This window comes from Carlito syrichta, unplaced genomic scaffold (assembly GCF_000164805.1).
Source record: "Carlito syrichta isolate Samal-C Ts95f unplaced genomic scaffold, Tarsius_syrichta-2.0.1 Scaffold305635, whole genome shotgun sequence".
Lineage (NCBI taxonomy): Eukaryota > Metazoa > Chordata > Mammalia > Primates > Tarsiidae > Carlito > Carlito syrichta.
Window position 1 is genome coordinate 53,305 of NW_007249731.1, and position 18,751 is coordinate 72,055.

At 40.1% G+C, this 18,751-nt stretch overlaps 1 protein-coding gene across 1 annotated transcript in view; it reads right to left on the minus strand.

Annotated features, from left to right (window-relative positions):
- Window positions 1-18,751, minus strand: part of PIAS1 (protein inhibitor of activated STAT 1) — a 93,782-nt gene that overhangs the window by 22,985 nt on the left and 52,046 nt on the right. Inside the window, exons 5-8 of the mRNA XM_008061882.2 lie at window positions 15,056-15,146; window positions 14,329-14,463; window positions 8,486-8,591; window positions 98-171 (exon numbers count right to left, since the gene is read on the minus strand). Coding sequence (XP_008060073.1) covers window positions 98-171; window positions 8,486-8,591; window positions 14,329-14,463; window positions 15,056-15,146 — 406 coding nt within the window. The remainder of the gene's footprint in view (window positions 1-97; window positions 172-8,485; window positions 8,592-14,328; window positions 14,464-15,055; window positions 15,147-18,751) is intronic.

An 18,751-nucleotide genomic window follows, 5' to 3' on the forward strand; every position in this document is an offset into this window, starting at 1 on the left:
GAAAGTGCACAGAATATGTGAAATACAGAAAATATGTAATAAAAAGAGGAAATATATGTTAAATTTTCTAGAAATCAAATAATAAGTTAACACTTACTGGACACAGCAGAGAAACTCTTAGGCTTGTTGTAGCTATTTCACTGTCTGGATCCGCAGTTAACTTCTCTTTTACTGCCATTCATTGAGGAGGAAACAAACAAACAAAAAGAACAAGTTTATTAAAATTACACTACTGATAAATTACTAAAAAATAAGGAACTTAAATAGGAACCTTAGGGGAAAAAAGAACAAAAATAATCTGCTCAATTATTTCCCAATCAATTGAAGGAAAAGATGAAAACATTTACATGGCTTATGATTTCTATTTTTTAAAAAAAAGGATGGAAAACAATTGTGCATCTATAGACTGACTACATCTGCAGATTTCCCATTTCTCACCCATGGAAGGAAAATCTGCAGTAGGCTGGCATCTTCAACTGATAGCAGACCCTTTTTCTTTTACAAAGCTAAGATAGTGGACAGAGATTTTCTTTCTTTTAAACTTGACTAATATAATTTGAACTCTTCTATCTGAAAGGAAATTAATAAGAGCGGTATTTACAAATTTTTGAAAGCTCAGATAACAATATTTACAGTAAAACATTCATTCTAATTTCAATGTATGAAAAGAAAAAAGTGCAACTGCTTTTTCTGTCATATAATTATTTGAGTTTTACATTTGTTTATCTATAAACTGGTCATGGAATCCAGGGCAAGTCAATCCTCCTGCTCAGCTTAATTTTACTTGTAGTAAAATCAGAACCCGCGCTAGATAACCTCTAAGTTTTTTCAGTTCAAACTTCTCGTGGTTCTTAAGAAAGGAGACAAGAGCAATGTTACTTCTGCATGGCTATTCCTTTGCTCTCTCCAGTCTCATAAAAAGTCCCTTTATACTTCTCACCTGGAAACCTGAGGTCTCAGTTACCTCTGAAAACCTCCATAACAACAAAATTCATAAACAGCAAGACAGGAACTACATACATGTAATATACTGATAACTCCAGAAACTGTCCCACAATAGCTGTAAAGTCTGTATTGTATGCCAGAGACCTGAGTGGATGGCTGTGTCCATAGTCAATCACAGATTTCACAGCTGTGGCCCAGCTAAGCGTGACTGATAGACACCAATAGTAAAGACCATTGTGAGAGGGAACATCTGCAGGTAAGGAAGTTTCAGAGTGGACATACGCTATGTTCACAACCCCTGGACAAGAACAGAGAATCCCACCTTTACTAAGCATGGTACTCGTAGAGCCTGGCTTTTTTTTGAGACAACTGAGACTAATCTTAGGAAGTTACTGTATTCTTAAAGAAACAAAGAATTTAAACAGACATTAAATGTTATTTGTGCTACATCTTAGTCTTTCATAATTTATAAAACCTCAAACACAGTATGGAAAAGTCATGAGATCATGAATTAGTTTTTGTGAGTTACAGGAAAAAACACAATGATGTTAATAAAACCCACCACATTCTATCATATTGCATATATCCTAATTTTCTTCTTATCACTTATTTTTACTCTCATTCCAACTCAAAATAAACCTCCAACTCAAAATAAATAAATAAAATAAAATAACAATTGTTTGTAGACACGGGGTCTTGCTATGTTGCCCAGGCTGGTCTTGAAAGTCTGACCTCAAGTGAACCTCCTACTTCATCCTGCCAAAGTGCAGGGATTACAGGCATGAGCCACTACACTTGGTCTGATTTTTCTCTTTTAGTTTGTTGAGAGGATGAATTATACTGATTGACTTACTTTTGAATGCTGAAACCAACTTAGTACAGACATAAGCTCTATTTGGTTACTAGGTATTATTATTTTACATACTGAACTTAATAGTTGTCAAAACAATTCTGAAACTGAAAAACAAAGTTGGAGACCTCTATCTGATTTCATGACTTACTCTCAAGTTATGGTAATTAAGGCTATAGTTTGGCATAAAGATAGACATATAAGTCAATGGAAAAAAATAGAACCCAGAAATAAATTCATACATCCACAGTCAACTGGTTTTTGGATAAAGGTGCAAGTTAATTAAATGGGGAGGAAAGAGAGTCTTTTCAACAAATATTGTCAGAACGTTTGGATGTCTACATGGGGAAAAATGAACCTATATTCTTAACTTGCACCATGTACAAATATTAACTTAAGATGAATCATAGATCTAAATCTAAGAGCTAAAATGATAAAATTTTTAGAAGAAAAATAGAAGAGAATCTTCTGACTTTCATAAGCAAAGATTTCATAGTATATAAAAAGCATGACCTATTAAAAAATAAGCAAAAGACTGGATAGATACTTCATCAAGAAGCGATAAGAATGACAGACACATGAAAAGATGTTTGACATCATCACCAGTCATTGGAAAGCTACACAGTGAGGCCAGGCACAGTGGCTCATGCTTGTAATCCCAGCACTCTGGGAGGCCGAGGCAGGAGAACTGCTTAAGCCCAGGAGTTTGAGACCAGTCTGGGCAACCTGATGAGACCTTGTCTCTTAAAAATAAAAAAGTTAGCCAGGCTTTGGTGGCACCTGTATTCACAGCTACTTGGGAGGCTGAAAGGGAAGAAATGCCTGAGCCCAAGAAGTTGAGGCTGTGATGAGCCATGATTGTGCTACTGCACTCCAGCCTGGGTGACAGTGAGACCCTGACTTTAAAAAAAAAAAAAAGGAAGAAGAAAAAAGAGAAACACACTGTGAGACATCACTACCCACTGAGCAGAGGGGCTAAAATAAAAGCAGCCTGAGATACTACACGCAAATGTGGGAATGCAAAAATGGTACATCCACTTTATGCAAAATGTCAATTTTTCTAGCAGCTTTATTCATCACAGTGAATAACTGGAAACAATTCAAATGGCCATCAACTGATAAATGGATAAACAAATTATGGCACATAAATGGATTACTACTCAACAGTAAAGAACCAGTCACACAGAAGAAACTCAAAAGCATTACAATAAGAGAGAAGAGCCAGACACCAAAGGATCCGTCTGTGGGGCTGCATTTATCTGACATTCTAGAAAAGACAAAACTACATTGAGGAAATCACATCAATGACAGGGAGATAGGGTGGACTGCAGGGACCACAGAGGAACTTTCTAGGGTGAAGGAAGTTCTCTATTTTGACTGTGGCAGTAGTTCATGATTGTGTATACCTGTCAAACAAATGTTTACTGTTTATCATTATGCCCCAATAAACCTCACCAAACAACAAAAAGAAAGAAAGGGAAGTGGAGAGGGAAAAGTACTATGTTAAATTTAATTACCAGAAAGTATGAACGAAAAAGTAAAATAAAAGTATTTATTCTTTGTGAACAAAGGAGTAAAAAAAAGAGTATTATCCCTGTAATTAGTCAATACTTAGGAAGTAAGTCAGCTGAGAGTTCAAGTTTTCTTATGTTACCAAGAGCTGCGATGTAACAGTCTTTCGCGTGACCTATAATAAAGTTACAACTAGCCACGTTTAAAATTAATCTTGCTTCTTCCAAAAAGTCAAGTGAAATTGGGGGAAATAAATAAAATTAATCTTGTTTTTAACCCCTGTTATCACGAGCTCGCCACCAGTCACATGGCTACATTTAAGTTTATATTAAATAAAGTTTAAAATCGGCTGACCAGTTTCCCCAGCTGTCTCCAGTGCTCAGCAGTCACACATCACTGGGGCTGCCACACGGGCAGAGCAGACAGGGAATACTCTGCCCAAACTATGATTAGACAGTGTTGCTCCAAGAGGGTAATTGTTATAAAATAATGTCCATCGTTCATTAATATCAGATTATGTTAATGCATTCTGTCCAAATTTTAAGGCTGAAAACAATCATACCTTAAGCCCACCTAATACTTCATTCTACAGACAAAGAAACAGAAACCTCAAGACCAGTTGTTTACTCTAACCTCTCTCTCTTCAGCGGGTTGCTTCAACAAAAGGACACAGGGTCTCCTCCCAGCCAGGCACTGCTAAGCAGTAGGAGTTCAAGAAATGAGATTAAATTCCTTTCTGCAATCTCACAGCCCAGTAGAGGGCAGGGACACTCAGAGACTCCTCTAGTATGCTGAGGGCAGGAGGCAGGACAAGAGGGCCCTGAAGGCAGGGATGGGGGAGGGGCCGCCTGGCAAGTCCTGAGGAGAGTGTAGGTGTAAGCTGGCCAGGATCTGGCCAGGTCAATTTTAAGCACTTGAGTCTGAGAAATGGGGGTAGAATGTCAGGGGAGGCAGTTAGCCACATCAAGATCACGGATGATGCGCATCTGGGGGAGGGGGCCTAGAGTGCAGAGAAAGGCAGACCAACATTTGGAAGCTTCCCTTAAAGATTCCCTTGACAGCAGGGAAGGAGTGGTCAAAGAGGAGGGGAGGATTTCAGGAAGCGCCTGGCCTCCCAGGCAGCAGAGTAAAGCACACTAGGCAGAAACCAACCAGATGTAACTTACATGAGGCAATAGATCGTCATGTGTGACGTCCACAAGAGCAGCTTCTGTGAAAGGATGGGGGTTTAAAAAGTGTCACCAGATGCACACGGAGGTAACAGAGCACTTGCAGCCCATGCGAGCACCATATCAAGACAAGCACAACAGAAAACACAAGCCTCTCTAAAGAGGGGCTGGCTTTCCTGTTTTACAGGACAAAGACGACACTAGGGGAGCCAGGTCTCCCAACTGCTAGAGGTCAAACACAAGCAACAGACTGCACCTGATCCACCCCTGCCTGCAGCCTGCATTTTCAGTACTATTCTCCATTTCATATCTGGCATGTCCAGGCTCCTTGGTGCCCAAGTTAAGAAGCCTAGCATACACCCTAGCACCCTCACTCCCCACACGTCATCAGCACAATCCCTACCCTTCATGTTTCTCAAAACTGTCCACTGTATTTCTACCATCACTGCCTTCATTCAAGACACCTTCATCTCTTATGCACAACTGCCAACTCCACTGGCCTCACTGCCTCAGTCACATCTCCTTTATTCCATTCTCAAAGCGAGGCTCAGACTGTCCACATCCAATCACATCATTCCTATGCGTACACATCTCTTCATGGCTCCCCCTTGTCCATCCTGCCACCACCTGGGTAATCTCACCCATCTGCCTTGGTTTGCTCTCGCTCAGCCCTCCACTCCAGTCCACCTGGCTTAGCTCCTGGAACACTCCCTCCCACCTTGGGGCATCATTCCCCCTCACTCTTATCCTCTTGCCTGTGCACCACGACACCAGAGGACTGTGTTCCTCCACAGAGCTCCCCACCTGTCTTCTCCAAGGCACATGTCACAAAGGTGACTCATTCACAACCCGTGCAATGATCCCACGTCTGTCTCTCCCTCGAGACCACAGACTTCTGGGGGATGCAGAGATGCTGCGTCTGGCTTCACGCTATCTCTCCTATACCTGGGACACAGCAGATTCTAATATGATTTCTTAAATGAAAGAAGTGAATGAATGAAAGATGAGCTTTAAGCAGAGAAAGGAATGACGACCCGAAGGGAATGACATGAGGACGGGCATACATGTGGGTCCAGTTGAAAACAATTAGGTTCAAGCCTGTTATCCCACTTTGGGAGGCCAAGGCAAGAGGATTGCCTGAGCCCAGGGGTTCAAGACCAGCCTGGGCAACTCAGCGAGAACTCGTCTCTAAAATATATCAAAAAAATTAGCTGGGTGTGGTAGCACGTGGCCAGCTACTTGGAAGGTTGAGGCAGAAGGATAGCCTGAGAGCCCAGCAGGTCGACACTGGGGTGGCCGTGAGAGTACCACCGCACTCCAGCTTGGGTGACAGAGTGAGACTCTGACTCAAAAAAAAAAAAGAAATAAAGTAATTAGAGTGGTGCTGAGATCAAGGAAGAGACAGGCAGTGAGGAAATCCCATCTCGTAGCCCCAATCTCCTTACATTGGCAAAGAGTCTAGTGGGGGGCAGTCTGAGTAGATTATGGCTAAGGTTTGAAGTAACGGCTGAAGGGAGAAGGGAGAGGAGAGAACTCAATCAAGAGTCAGTAAAAGACTGTTTCTGAGAGTTGTGAGGGAACACCGCTATACATAGCCAGAAAGCACAAGACAAAAACCTATTAAATCACATGAATCAGAGAACAGATTTCTCTGTGAAAAAGTCTAAATATGAGGAACTTTATTCTTTCAAGAACACAGTAATAGTGCCTGACTTGACTAATAAAACTAGAAGAACTTACTCATGAGATTAAGAATGGTTTACAACAAACAAATTTATAAGTAGTTTTTTTTTTTTTGAGTCAGGGTCTTCCTCTGTTGCCCAGGCTGGAGTGCAGTGGTACAACCACGGCTCACTGTGGCCTCGACCTCTTGGGCTCAGACAATTCTTCTACTTCAGCCTCCCATGTCCAGCTAATTTTTAAAATTTCTTTGTGGAGACAAGGTCTTGCTATGTTGTGCAGGCTGGTCTCAAACTTTTGGGCTCAAATGACCCTCCTGTCTCATCTTCCCAAAGTGCTGGGATTACAGACATGAGCCACTGTGCCTGGCCTTCAGATATTTTTGAAGAATCAAATTACTTACAAATACAGGACCAGGCACAGTGGCTCATGCTGTAATCCCAGCACTTTTGAAGGCCAAGGCAGAAGGATACACCTGAGCCCAGGAAGTTGAGTGATAGTGAACCTTGAACGTGCCACTGTACTCCAGTCAGGGCAATAGAGTGAGAACCCAACTCAAAAACAAATAAAATACTGAGATACCTGACATTTCTTTTGTAGGTTACCTTAAATAATATTTCAGTTACATAACTAATTTGTTGGAAAACTTTTTTTACACATAACAAAAAGGTAAATAACCTGTTCTTTAGTCAATTACTTAACAGTGGGATCCAAAATCATATCCCACTGGATCCCCCAGCCAGTAAGATATACAATGCCACAAAACCCTCATCCAACGTGCAATTCTCCACACACAGCAGTGGAAACAAACTGCGTTTGAATGAAGCAGCTTCTGCTGCCTGACAGTAGCTAACAGTGGTACCCTGGAGAAAACAGTCGTCCAGGCTGGCATTCCCACCCCCTCCAGGTGGCGCTACAGCCCCATGTGGAGGGGCTCACGGCTGGCGCCAACGGCCTGTGCTGCGGCTGGCTGTTCAGTGCCACAGCTCTGTTTGCCTTTCCCTGGTGCTCTGTCCTCCACACAGGCCCCAAATTCCAGCTTCCACCTGCCTGTGCGCTCACCACTGGGAAAGTAAGCATGGAGAGTCTCAGTGGAGTGACCAAGACCCTTTGGTAGGACAGTGTCTCCCCTGTCTTCTCTCTCCTGGACTCCCACCTTGCCTTGTCCCTGCCTGCCATACCCCCATCCAGCAGATCCCACCAAAGCTGTCCCTCCAGCAGAGGCACTGATCAGAGGGCCTTTTTTCTCTGGGCTCAGGATCAGAGCAGTTTTCAAAGGGCCGTTTTAATACAGAAGACCCCTTCAGTGAGCCATTAAGGGCCTCCTGACACTCAGCGGAATGGGGTCCTTCACTGTGGTATAGAAATAGGCCAAAAGGATAAAAGCCATGCTTCAGAAGTAAGTGAGAGGAGCCAGCCTCGTGGTCTCAGCTCTTTCCACTTGGGTGCTGCCCACTGCACATCTGGGTGGGCTCCACCAGTTGGCTCACACCAATGGTCCTTAAAAGGCAGTTACCTAGCCCCTGCCTGTAAGTTCTGTTTCCTAAGCGCCCAGCCCTTACCCACAAATTCATCAATGAAGACTCTACCTCTCACAAAGAAGAGAGTAAGGGGAGAACTGAGTTCAGTCTTTGGAGGGGCCACTGAACTCTTTGGCCTTAACCCTAACATCTGTGATCAGAACAACCCACTTGTACCTCAAATTCAATGCATCCAAGTGAATGGTCCAGTAAGTCACACCTAAGAACCCAGGCTGTGGAGAGGCTTTAGAAACTGTGTGGTACAAACCTCATGGTACAGACGAGGAGCGTGAGACTCAGAGGCGGAGCACCTTGTCCAAGGCCACATGACTGATGAATGGCAAAACCCATGTCAACATTATTTGTCACCCCATTGGCTGTCTTCACTGTGTTAATGCAGGGGTGCAACCATCATATACCCCTGCACATTTTCCTGGATAAACCTCTGATCTAAAATAATGGTCTTAAAATTTTATACCAAGACCTTCTAATTTACTATAATTCCTTAAACATTTATTTATTTTATGAGATTGTAATAAAATATTCTTCTATGTTCATACACTGATTTTACAAAGTTAATCGTAAGATCAGTAAAATATAGTATAAGTATAGTCCATAATAAAAATATTAAAACTACTCTTAGGTTTTGCTTTACAAGCTCAAATTAAGGTTCTCAGTATGTTTATAATCCTCTACAACAGGCTCTAGTAAAATAACAAATCCCACAATTTCTTGAGTTGAGAAAATACTACTCTAACCTTTAACAAAACAGTTTGGCTACATAAATGAAATAAGTTTATCATACGTACTTAGAGCTCTAGAATGATCCGGGTTCCTTATTCCCTTTGCTCGTAACCTCTGAAGAAGAACTGTAGAGGACAACTGTTTTACAAGATACACTGCCATGGAATAGTTCTGGAAAAAAGATGCAGAAAACAACACAGGTAAGTTTTTCAGGACATCTATCTTAATCCCACAGTAACAGAGAGCCCTCCTGACAATACCAGCTATATGCCAGGTACTGTCTCAGGTGTTTTCATGAACAATTCATTTAAGCCTGACCAAAAGCTGCTGAGGTGATCATAAACCTATTTTTATGGATGAGGAAACTAAAATATAGAGAAGTGAAAGAACTTACCCTAATTTTGCAACTTTCAAGTGACAAACCCTGAACTTAAACCTAGGTCTGTTATGGTCCCACATTACCTGACTGCCTACATTTGAAGCTAATGAACTTAAGGTGCTTATGTGAAAGAATACTGTTGAGACTAAATAAAAGCCAAGGCCAGTGAGATGTCAGAATTATCACAAACCACATTTAGGAGAAAATGGGTATATGTGAACAGTAGCTACTTTCTAAACATCACGATGAGGCTTGCTTCCTCACTATACCTCTGAACCTCCCCATGTTTTCAACTAGTTCTTGAATGCCTGCACTTGGGCCATTACTGCTGCAAAGAGAGAGAATCTTGAAGGAGGTTTTTAAAGAGGAGCTGCTAGTTTAGCAGGGTGCATGTGAGACAAGAGGAGGAGCAGAGGCTGAGGCTGCCCAGGGCCAGAGAAAGATCTCCATGAAAAGGAACACCTTCCATCTGATGATGGGTATGAGAGAAGATTCCGAAGCTTGAAAAGACACAAAATCATAAACAACTGCCGCCATCTTGTTTCTCGCTACTCTGTATACATTTTTCCAAATGCTTTCAACATATACCATCTGCTTCATTTAAGCTTTGCAGGAGACCCACCAGAGAGAAAGGACAGGTGTTTTACTAAATGAAGGGTTGATATAATAGAGGCGCAGAAAGATGATGTCATCTGCTCATGCTCACACAACTGCCTGGTGACAGCGCAGGCACCAGCCACCAAGAGGAAAGGGCAGGAGTCTCAGGCCGGGGCCTCTGTGCCACAGCCAGAGTCGTGCTCCACAGCTCTGGCCTTCGCCGACTCTGCCTGCTGTGAGCTCTTAACCAGGTCCAGTGCACATCCAACTTTCAGATTCATTCACACTTTTAAAAATGCATTTCCTTTTTTTTGGCAGAAAAGATCCCACAGTAGCTTCTGGACAATCAATTTTCTTTTCTTTTTCGAGTTGGAGTCTCACTCTGTCGCCCAGGCTGGAGTGCAGGAGTGCAGTAGCACACTCATGGCTACCACAGCCTCAACCTGCTGGGCTCAGGCGATCCTTTTGCCTCAGCTTTCCAAGTAGCTGGAACTACAGGCGAGTGCCACCACACCCAGCTACTTTTTTTATTTATTGTAGAGACGAGGACTCACCAAGTTACCCAGGCTGGCCTCGAACCCCTAGACTCAGGCAATCCTCTCACCTCAGCCTCCCAAACTGCTGGGATTACAGGCTTGAGCCACCGCGTCTGGCTTACTCAATATTCATTTAAAGTTCAGAAACCTACCTATGCTCAAAGACTACATATTTTCTGGGGGAAAAAAAGAAGTGTCCAAAAAGCTAATTTACTTTTGTTAATACATTTCACAATATATTAATGAGGGACATCTAACTTAAAACGTTCCTAAATCTTACAGCAAACAACATACTAATGTAATATTGAATTGAAAAGTTTTAGAAAAAAAAATCTTATTCACCATTATTACCTGTTTGCTTAATGCTACAAGTATGAAAGAAACTGAAAAAATGCCAATTAACACTGTGAAATTATGTACAGACAGCTTGAATCTTCAGAACTTGGAATTACCCTAAGGCTTTATATAAATATTTAAGAAAAGATCAAGTAGAAACCACAAGAAGTTAAGTGAAAAGGTATGTTCACTCTAGTTGAAACATGTAACCAAATAGGGGAAAGAAAAAAAAAAAGGTCAGCAAAAAAGAATGTCAGGTATTAACAAATGCCACTTGTACTAATATGAAATTAAATTTTACATCACAAGAGAGAGGTTCAGCAAAAAAAACTCCAAACCTAGCACAGTATCTCTTCTAAGTAGCCTGATGTTAATACTGTTCATGCTGACCCTTCAAAGTATACCTAATTCCAATTATCAATATATATTGTCTTATACTAATCCTTTTGTCTTCGCAATTGCTTATCAAGATCATCAGGCATTTTCTTCATAACTGAAATACCATTTGCTCAATGCATGCCCTTTACACCAGCACAAGCTGAGTATCCTTTATCGGAAATCACGGGATAAAGTGTTTTGGATTTTGAACTTTTTTAAATTCTAAAATATGGGTATTGTACTTACAGGTTCAGCACTCCCATTCTGAAAATCTGAAATCTGGACCACCCTGATTACCATTTCCTCTGAGCACCATGTTTTGGATTTTATAGCATATCAAATTTTGGGTTTTCAGATTAGGGATATCCAGCCCGTAGCTAAAACCATTTCTCTACAAAGGACTAGAGTTCGGTAAATGCTAAGTGCAGACCCTAAGGCAGGGCAAGAAGATCCAACAAGGTTCACTTCCTTCCTTTATGCACTGAAATTGCTCTCCTGTTTATTTCATTTGAAAGGATGTAGTTGTAACATTTCTGAATGGTAATCATACAAATTATCTGCAGAGTGGTAGGAGATTCTACATAAGCTATTCAGAGCATCTGCACAAGATGAATTAAAACATTGATCTAAAAACAATCAAATAAGTTATCTTCTGGGCTTTGGAAAAGAATAATTTTCTTTCAATGTTTTAGTTCAAAAACAGAAAGGTCTCCAACATGTAGCCCTCCGAATCTCTGCGAAAGCCTTCCAGGGAAGAGGCCCTCTCCCTGGCCCCAGGGCACATGGGCAAGAGTACATCCCATCTTCTCTTCTCCCTACAACTTCAGACTTCCTTCCCATTTCACCAAAAACATCCGCCTATTCCTTGGTGGGCTGTACTTTTCACACACAAAACAAAATAAAACCAACACTTTCTTCAAAATGGGGGGAGAAGGGGAACTCCAAGGTACACTAGAAGCAAACGTTTAAAAGGATTTTACAAACCTGTGACATATTAGTCAAAGAAAAAAATATAACTGAGAGATGTCAAGAAACATTTTGATAAAATTAATAAAAATTCACTTCTAACAAAGATACCCAGTAAAAGACGAACATAGAAATATATCCTTGACATAATTTCTACCAAAAATAGCAATTACAATGCTTAATGCTATAAAAATAGCAATATTCTCATTAGCACATGGAACAAGTCAAATATGTGTACTAGCACCTGCATGACTTAACACTGTAAAGCTCTAACCAGTAGAACAAGAACAGGAGAAAATGACCAAAGAATTTACAATTATCATAATTTGTATAATATATCTCAAACTCAAAATTGCCTCCCTGCCTGGGAATCACAGTAAACCATCTAAAAAGCTACTGAAACAATGTATGAATTTAGCTATGAGATAAATATTCTAAAGTAACTAGCTGTAAATAAACCAACAATAAGTAAGTTATTTAGAAAATATAATAGAAAAAGATCTATCTACAATAGCAGTAACAACACAAGAATTAACAAAAAATATGATGCAGGATTTATAAGAAGCCTATTAAATTACTGAGGAACATAAAAGGGGACTTGAAAATATAGTTCCTGAAATGGGTAAACTAAATATCAATATTTATTAAATGAACTCTCTCCTAACCTAATCCATAACTTAGCTCTCACTTCTAGAATGCTACACTTCCTTGGCCTCGCCCTCAGTTCCTCTGGTCTGGCCTCTGTTCTCACCATTGACCTGACTCAGGCTTCAGGCCACATGGTGTGAACTTGCTTTCTCCCTATGTAAGTGCCCGTTTTGAGTACAAGGCCTGGCACACAGTAAGCATTCAACAAATTTCAAATGAATAGATACATGCTCAGATTATAAAACTACAATAATTTGAAAGCAGAAATTTTTTGAAAACTGTCCCAGAAAAAAAAAAAAAAAAAAAAAAAAAAGGCTGGACCACACTCAAGACATGTAAAAATTAAATATATGACAATGGTGGCTTCAGAATCAACATTTATTTAGTTAGTGGTGTTAGAATTGGCTATTTAAAAATTGAAAGTGGCTGGATATGGTGGCACATGCCTGTAATCCCAGCACTTTGTGAGGCTGGGGCAGGAGGAATGCTTGAGCCCAGGAGTTCAAAACCAGCCTTGACAACATAGGGAGACCTTGTCTTTAACAAAAAATTTTAAAAATTAGCTGGGTGTGGTAGCGCACCCCTAGTCCCAGCAACTTGAGAGGCTGAGGGGTAAGGATCACCTGAGCCCAGAAGGTCAAGGTTGTGGTGAGCTGTAAGCATGGTACTGCACTCCAGCCTGGGTGACAAGAGTGAGACCCTGACTTAAAAAGAAAAAAAGTGAAAGCAATTTTTATCCTACACCACACATAAATTTAATATGGACTAAAAATCATAAAAGTACAGAAGAAAATACAAAATAATTGCATATACTTGAAAAAAGCAGACAGCCAAAGTTTGATGGAGAGGAGAAAGGTTTAGATAAAGGAAAAACAGGTTAAAATTTAGATATACAAAAATTTAAATCTTCTACACATTAAATAATCATATAAATAAAAATAAAAGGCAAACAAACTGGAAACAATTACTTGTAACGTGTCAGAGGGTTAAGTTTTAGTACATGAAGAACTCATAGATCAATAAGAAAAAGAAAACAGGCCGGGCTCAGTGGCTCAGGCTGTAATCCCATGCTTTGGGAGGCTGAGGTGAGTGGATTGCCTGAGCCCGCGGGTTCAAGACCTGCCTGGGCAACTTGACAAGACCTCATCTCTACAATAAATCAAAAAATTAGCCGGGCCTGGTAGTGCGCGCCTGTAGTTCCAGCTAGTTGGAAGGTTGAGGCAGAAGGATCGCCGGAGCCCAGCAGGTCGAGGCTGTGGTGGCCGGGAGCGTGCCACTGCACTCCAGTCTGGGCGACAGAGTGAGACTCCAATTCGGGAGAAAAAGAAAAAGAAAACAGCAATCAAGAAAGACATGGATACAGTTTTATATGTAAACAATCACAAACACAAAACTTATTCAATCTCAGTAATAAGGAAAGGAGTACTAATTAAGGCAAAGTGGTACCATTATTTACCCAATAAAATTGGTTAAGATTTAAAAGAAGATAACAATAAGCAGTGACAGGCATTTGGATCAACACTGAAAGTTAAGTAAATAAATCTATATTTTTGGAGAAGGCAATGTGTCAATGTATACAAAATTTCTTAAAACTGGTCATGTTCTTTGATTCAGCAATTGCACTTCTGAGAATTTATTCTAAGGAAATTATTATGTGTGTGTGCAAAGCTTTAACTACTAGGATGGACTTTAAAATGTTCTTTGAAATAGCAATGAAAGGATCAATCAATAAATTAAAATACTTAACAACATAGAAAAGGCTAAATTATGGCATATTCATATTGGAATGAGATGCAGCCATTTAAAATAATGCAGAACAACGTAAGACACGGGCAGACATTTGTGATAAATTGCCGAATGAAAGGATCAGGTTATAAGACATTGGATACTGCATGATCCCATTTTTCAAATGAAAATACCACAAATTCATTGTAAGACAAAAATAAATCCTCTTGAAACTCCTGTTACAACATCATTTACATATAAGCTTAGGTAGCCAGGCAAAGCACAGGTTAAATGATTAACCCTTCCTTATAATACAAAAATCAGGGAGAAACAATTTACTTACTCTTCCAATTTCTGCAGTCCAAGAAACAACAATTGTGTTTGGTACTGTTGTGGACAATCGAACAAGTGAGGTGATATTAATTGGTCGGCTGGGTCGCTTTGGTTCCACACCATTTTTTGTAGGTGGAAGGTACCCCTAAAAGTAAAATATAATTTATTTCTACTTATTATTTCCACAATCATTTCAACTTCCATTCCTTAGGAAAAAACCCAACCAATTACACGCCACAAAATATGAATGCTTTCATTAGGAGTACAGAAACAAATATTTACAAGAGTTTCTTGTGTTATTATTTCTCTAAACAACTTTATAGTTTCATTATTGTAAACTTGAGAAAAATATAGTGATAGAAATTCAAAATCTCTTAAACTTTAAAAATCAGGCTGAATTCCTGAGAGCTTAGATAGGTATGTAAGGAGGACTTTCAAGCAGACCAAGAGTCCCCACCCCATTCTTCAATTCACAAAAACACAGTGTAGAGTTTGCTGAGACAACTTTTCCCCAAAATCCAGTACAATGCTAAAGCTATTACCCCCCAGCTCCAAATCCTGTCTCCATAGTAAATGTCATAGCTGCTGACTGTATACAGTTGGCACAAGTGTTCTATGAATATAAATCCCAAATAAAAATGTCTTCTTAATGAAAAACTATGATTAACAATGGCTATGATGACTTATTTCACAGTTATGATAGCAATGTATTTAAAAAAATAGCTTTTAAGACTTACTGGAAGGCTGCAAGGTTTTGTATTCACTTTCACACAGAGATTGGGTGGGAAGTGATCTTCCTGTGGACAACTGGTTTCTGATAAGCAAAACCTACAGAACAGAGACAGATGAAATTTCCTTTAAATGATGGTCAACTAAAAAACAACAAAGAGGGAAAAAGTATAAAAACTGGACATTACACATGATGAATAAGCATACGTAAACAGGTTTAAAATAAATAATATCAATGTAGAGTTTCAGCAATCACAGCTATCAATCTGTAGCTGTCACAATCCCGATAATTCTTTTAATATGTTCTGAAAAGCACTAGCTTCCTCAAATATCAACAGGTGTTTTAAAAAAAAGACTCTATTGTTAAATAAAGTTAAGAAATTCTGAACCTAAACAATTAAATGTATTATTAAGTAAATTATGTTTAACACAGAACTTCTCAGTGCTTTTAATAGGCTAATATGTCTTATAAATCTCTAAGAGGAAGACACAGTACCCGTGTACAGTATTTCCCAGATCTGTTTGCCCATGAAACACTTTTCTGGGTCTCAGCAAAAAAATACTGACCCAGTAAACCAAGTACTCCTTTATTTCTTAAGAACCAAAGATGTTGAATTGTAACACTCATTACTCATAAAAATATTTATTTCTAAATTAAGTGTCATAATCTTTTGAAAAAAACCAAGGATAGCTGCATAATATGTAAATTCTCACCCTAGTCATTCTTATATAGATCAAGAAATACATTATTATTTTGCTGTTTAAGACATTTACCCTTTATTAGTTCCTGTTCTCAATATCCAACCGAGGCTCATTTTGGTGAAACACCTTCTCCCCACAACCACACCATTACTGCTCACAGTACCCGAGAATTTACAGCAGGGAAAAGACTACCCTTAGTGCTGTGAGCTAGTTACTGTGTGCTCATGTGGCATGGGGTCTTATGCGGCATAGGGGCTCATGGGGCTATGAAAGCTGACAGTCCGCAAAATGGAACAATTTTATTGTGTATAAAATTTTATGAGTACATATATATGTTCATTTTTATAGGAAGACAATCCATAGCTTCCCTCAAATTCTCAAAGGGATCAGAGAGCCACAAAAAAGTTAAAGATTCCTGATCTACAAAGATTTTCTAGAAATACACTTAGCAAATAGATGTTGAAGTTCACGGGACCACCTCTAGCACCTGAAGAGCCTTCCATTACAGGCTGGTTCTTTACGCTGCAATAGTTACAAGGATGTCACTGCTTTGAGTTAATTATTCCAATGCAGTGATAAATTTAAAACATGGACCCTGGTTGCCTGAAGCTACAGGAAAAGAGTAATTTATATGACAAGTCGGCTCCTATTCAACTAATCTAAACCACCCTAAGGAACTGAAGGGAAAAAGAAAAAAAGTCTCTGTGAAGCAGCTCCTGACAGAGGGGTAGGAGGAAATTATGCTCATGCTTTAGATAAAATAAACATTATAATTAGGATAGCAGGCAGGCATAAACTCCTAATTAAATCATATGCTAGGGTTACAACCCTAGCAATGGGGGCTGTTGAGAGAGATGAAGAACTATTTTTGTTGTTGTTGTTTTTGTTTTTGTTTTTGAGTTGGAGTCTCGCTCTGTCGCCCAGACTGGAGTGCAGTGGCACGCTCCCGGCCACCGCAGCCTCGACCTGCTGGGCTCCGGTGATCCTTCCACCTTAGCCTTCTGAGTAGCCGGAATTACAGGTGCGCGCTACCACACCCAGCTAATTTTTTGATTTATTGTAGAGATGAGGTCTCGCCTGCCCAGGTGGGTCTCGAACCCGCGGGCTCAGGCAATCCACTCACCTCAGCCTCCCAAAGGCACGGGATTACAGGCTGAGCCACCGAGCCGGCTAAGAACTATTTTATTAAAATACAAATGGGAGAGGGGATAACATCATCAAGGGTACCTGATCCTAGACCGAAAGAAGTAAGGACCAGTGGGAGGCCCAAATTTCCCCTGTACAAAGATCACTTATGTGCCTAATCCTGACTTGTACCCCACATCTTTAAAATAAAGAAAAGAACAAAACACAAACAAAAAAAACCCACAAATAACCAACTAACAAATGACCAAATAAAATACAAAATGGTTCTTTTTTCCCTCTTTCCGTCAAGTTCTAGAGATAAATTTGAATTCAAATACCTAAACCGTTTTTAACTATCAAGATTTCCTTGACATCTCTCTGAATTAGACACCTGATCTATCTTTAAAAGATAACATCCTTCAAAATGTGAACCATACCTGTTGCTGCTTTAAAAATGTATTATATATTAATATAAAATACTGCATAAAATAACTAGGTCTTTTATTCTTGAGCTATGGTTTTTAAACCTTTATTTTGGTCTTGGGACCCCCTTCTTCGAATGAAAATAAATCCAGAAGTCAAACGTAAAACAGGTAAAAGAGATCAGAGCAGTACCACCAGGGTTCAGAGTATGTATGTTTGTCGGGGAGAGGGATGGAAACTAGAGTGTGGACCCTAAAGGCAGCTCCACTCAATAGCTGAAAACCAGTTTTATTTTTATTTTATTTTATTTTATTTTTGAGTTGGAGTCTCACTCTGTTGTCCAGACTCCCAGCCACTGCAGCTTTGACCTGCCGGGCTCCGGCGATCCTTCCGCCTCAGCCTTCCGAGTAGCCAGAATTACAGGCACGTGCTACCACGCCTGGCTGATTTTTTGATTTATTGTAGAGATGAGGTCTCGCCAAGTTGCCCAGGCGGGTCTCGAACCCACGGGTTTAGGCAATCCACTCACCTCAGCCTCCCAAGGCACGGGATTACAGGATGAGCCACCAAGCCCGGCTGAAAACCACTGTTTTAAAGGACAATGTCCATAAAACATCAGTATGAGCAAAACGTAAACAGAACTGCTGAGGCAAGAAGTAAAAAAGAGCAGAGCAATATGTAATGAATTATGATGACACCATGCTTTTGTTCTCTTATTTATTCAGTTATTATCCCCACTGGCCCCGCCAGACAAAGCACACCTTTTACACAGAACTACCTCTGTCAGTGCCTTCCAAGACCAAGACTTAGGTTATCACTCGTCTACTGGGGTAAGGCTCTGTCATAGTGTTTTATAATATAAAAGTCACAAAGAACAGTCATATTCTTAGAATCTTCCAACCAACCTCTCCTCTGCTTTCTCCATTGTCACTTCACTGTACCCAAGCTCTGAGGAGAGGCTTCCACGTTGCTCCAGAGTGCCGGTCACATGGGTTGGATGCATCTCTTTCCTAGCCTCCTAGCATACTTATCACCTATACATACAACTTAATGTCTGACTATGGAGAGCAGGCTATCTGTTTGACAGTGTCCTCCCCACGATACAGGGAAAACATCTCACCAAGGAAGACAATAGTCTCCTTTCTCTTCCAAGAACAGCATGGGACACTTAGGCTCGTACACTGAATAATGAGAGTATACTAGGATGGGTTTAAATATAAGCAAGGGAGAGACACACTCATATAAAAGATTTCTTAGGTATTCTAAGAAGAAATGAGTGCCTTGCCTAAGAAACTAAGAAGCAGCTGTGAAGCTATGTTGGAACATTTTCCATTAGTCTTTAAAATCTTCTAAGAGCAGTCTCAAAAGGATTCTAAGCTAGAGTACATTTAAATCAATTATTTAAAATACAGAGCAAAGCAAATGATAATACGCTGGTGTTTCATAGCCCATGA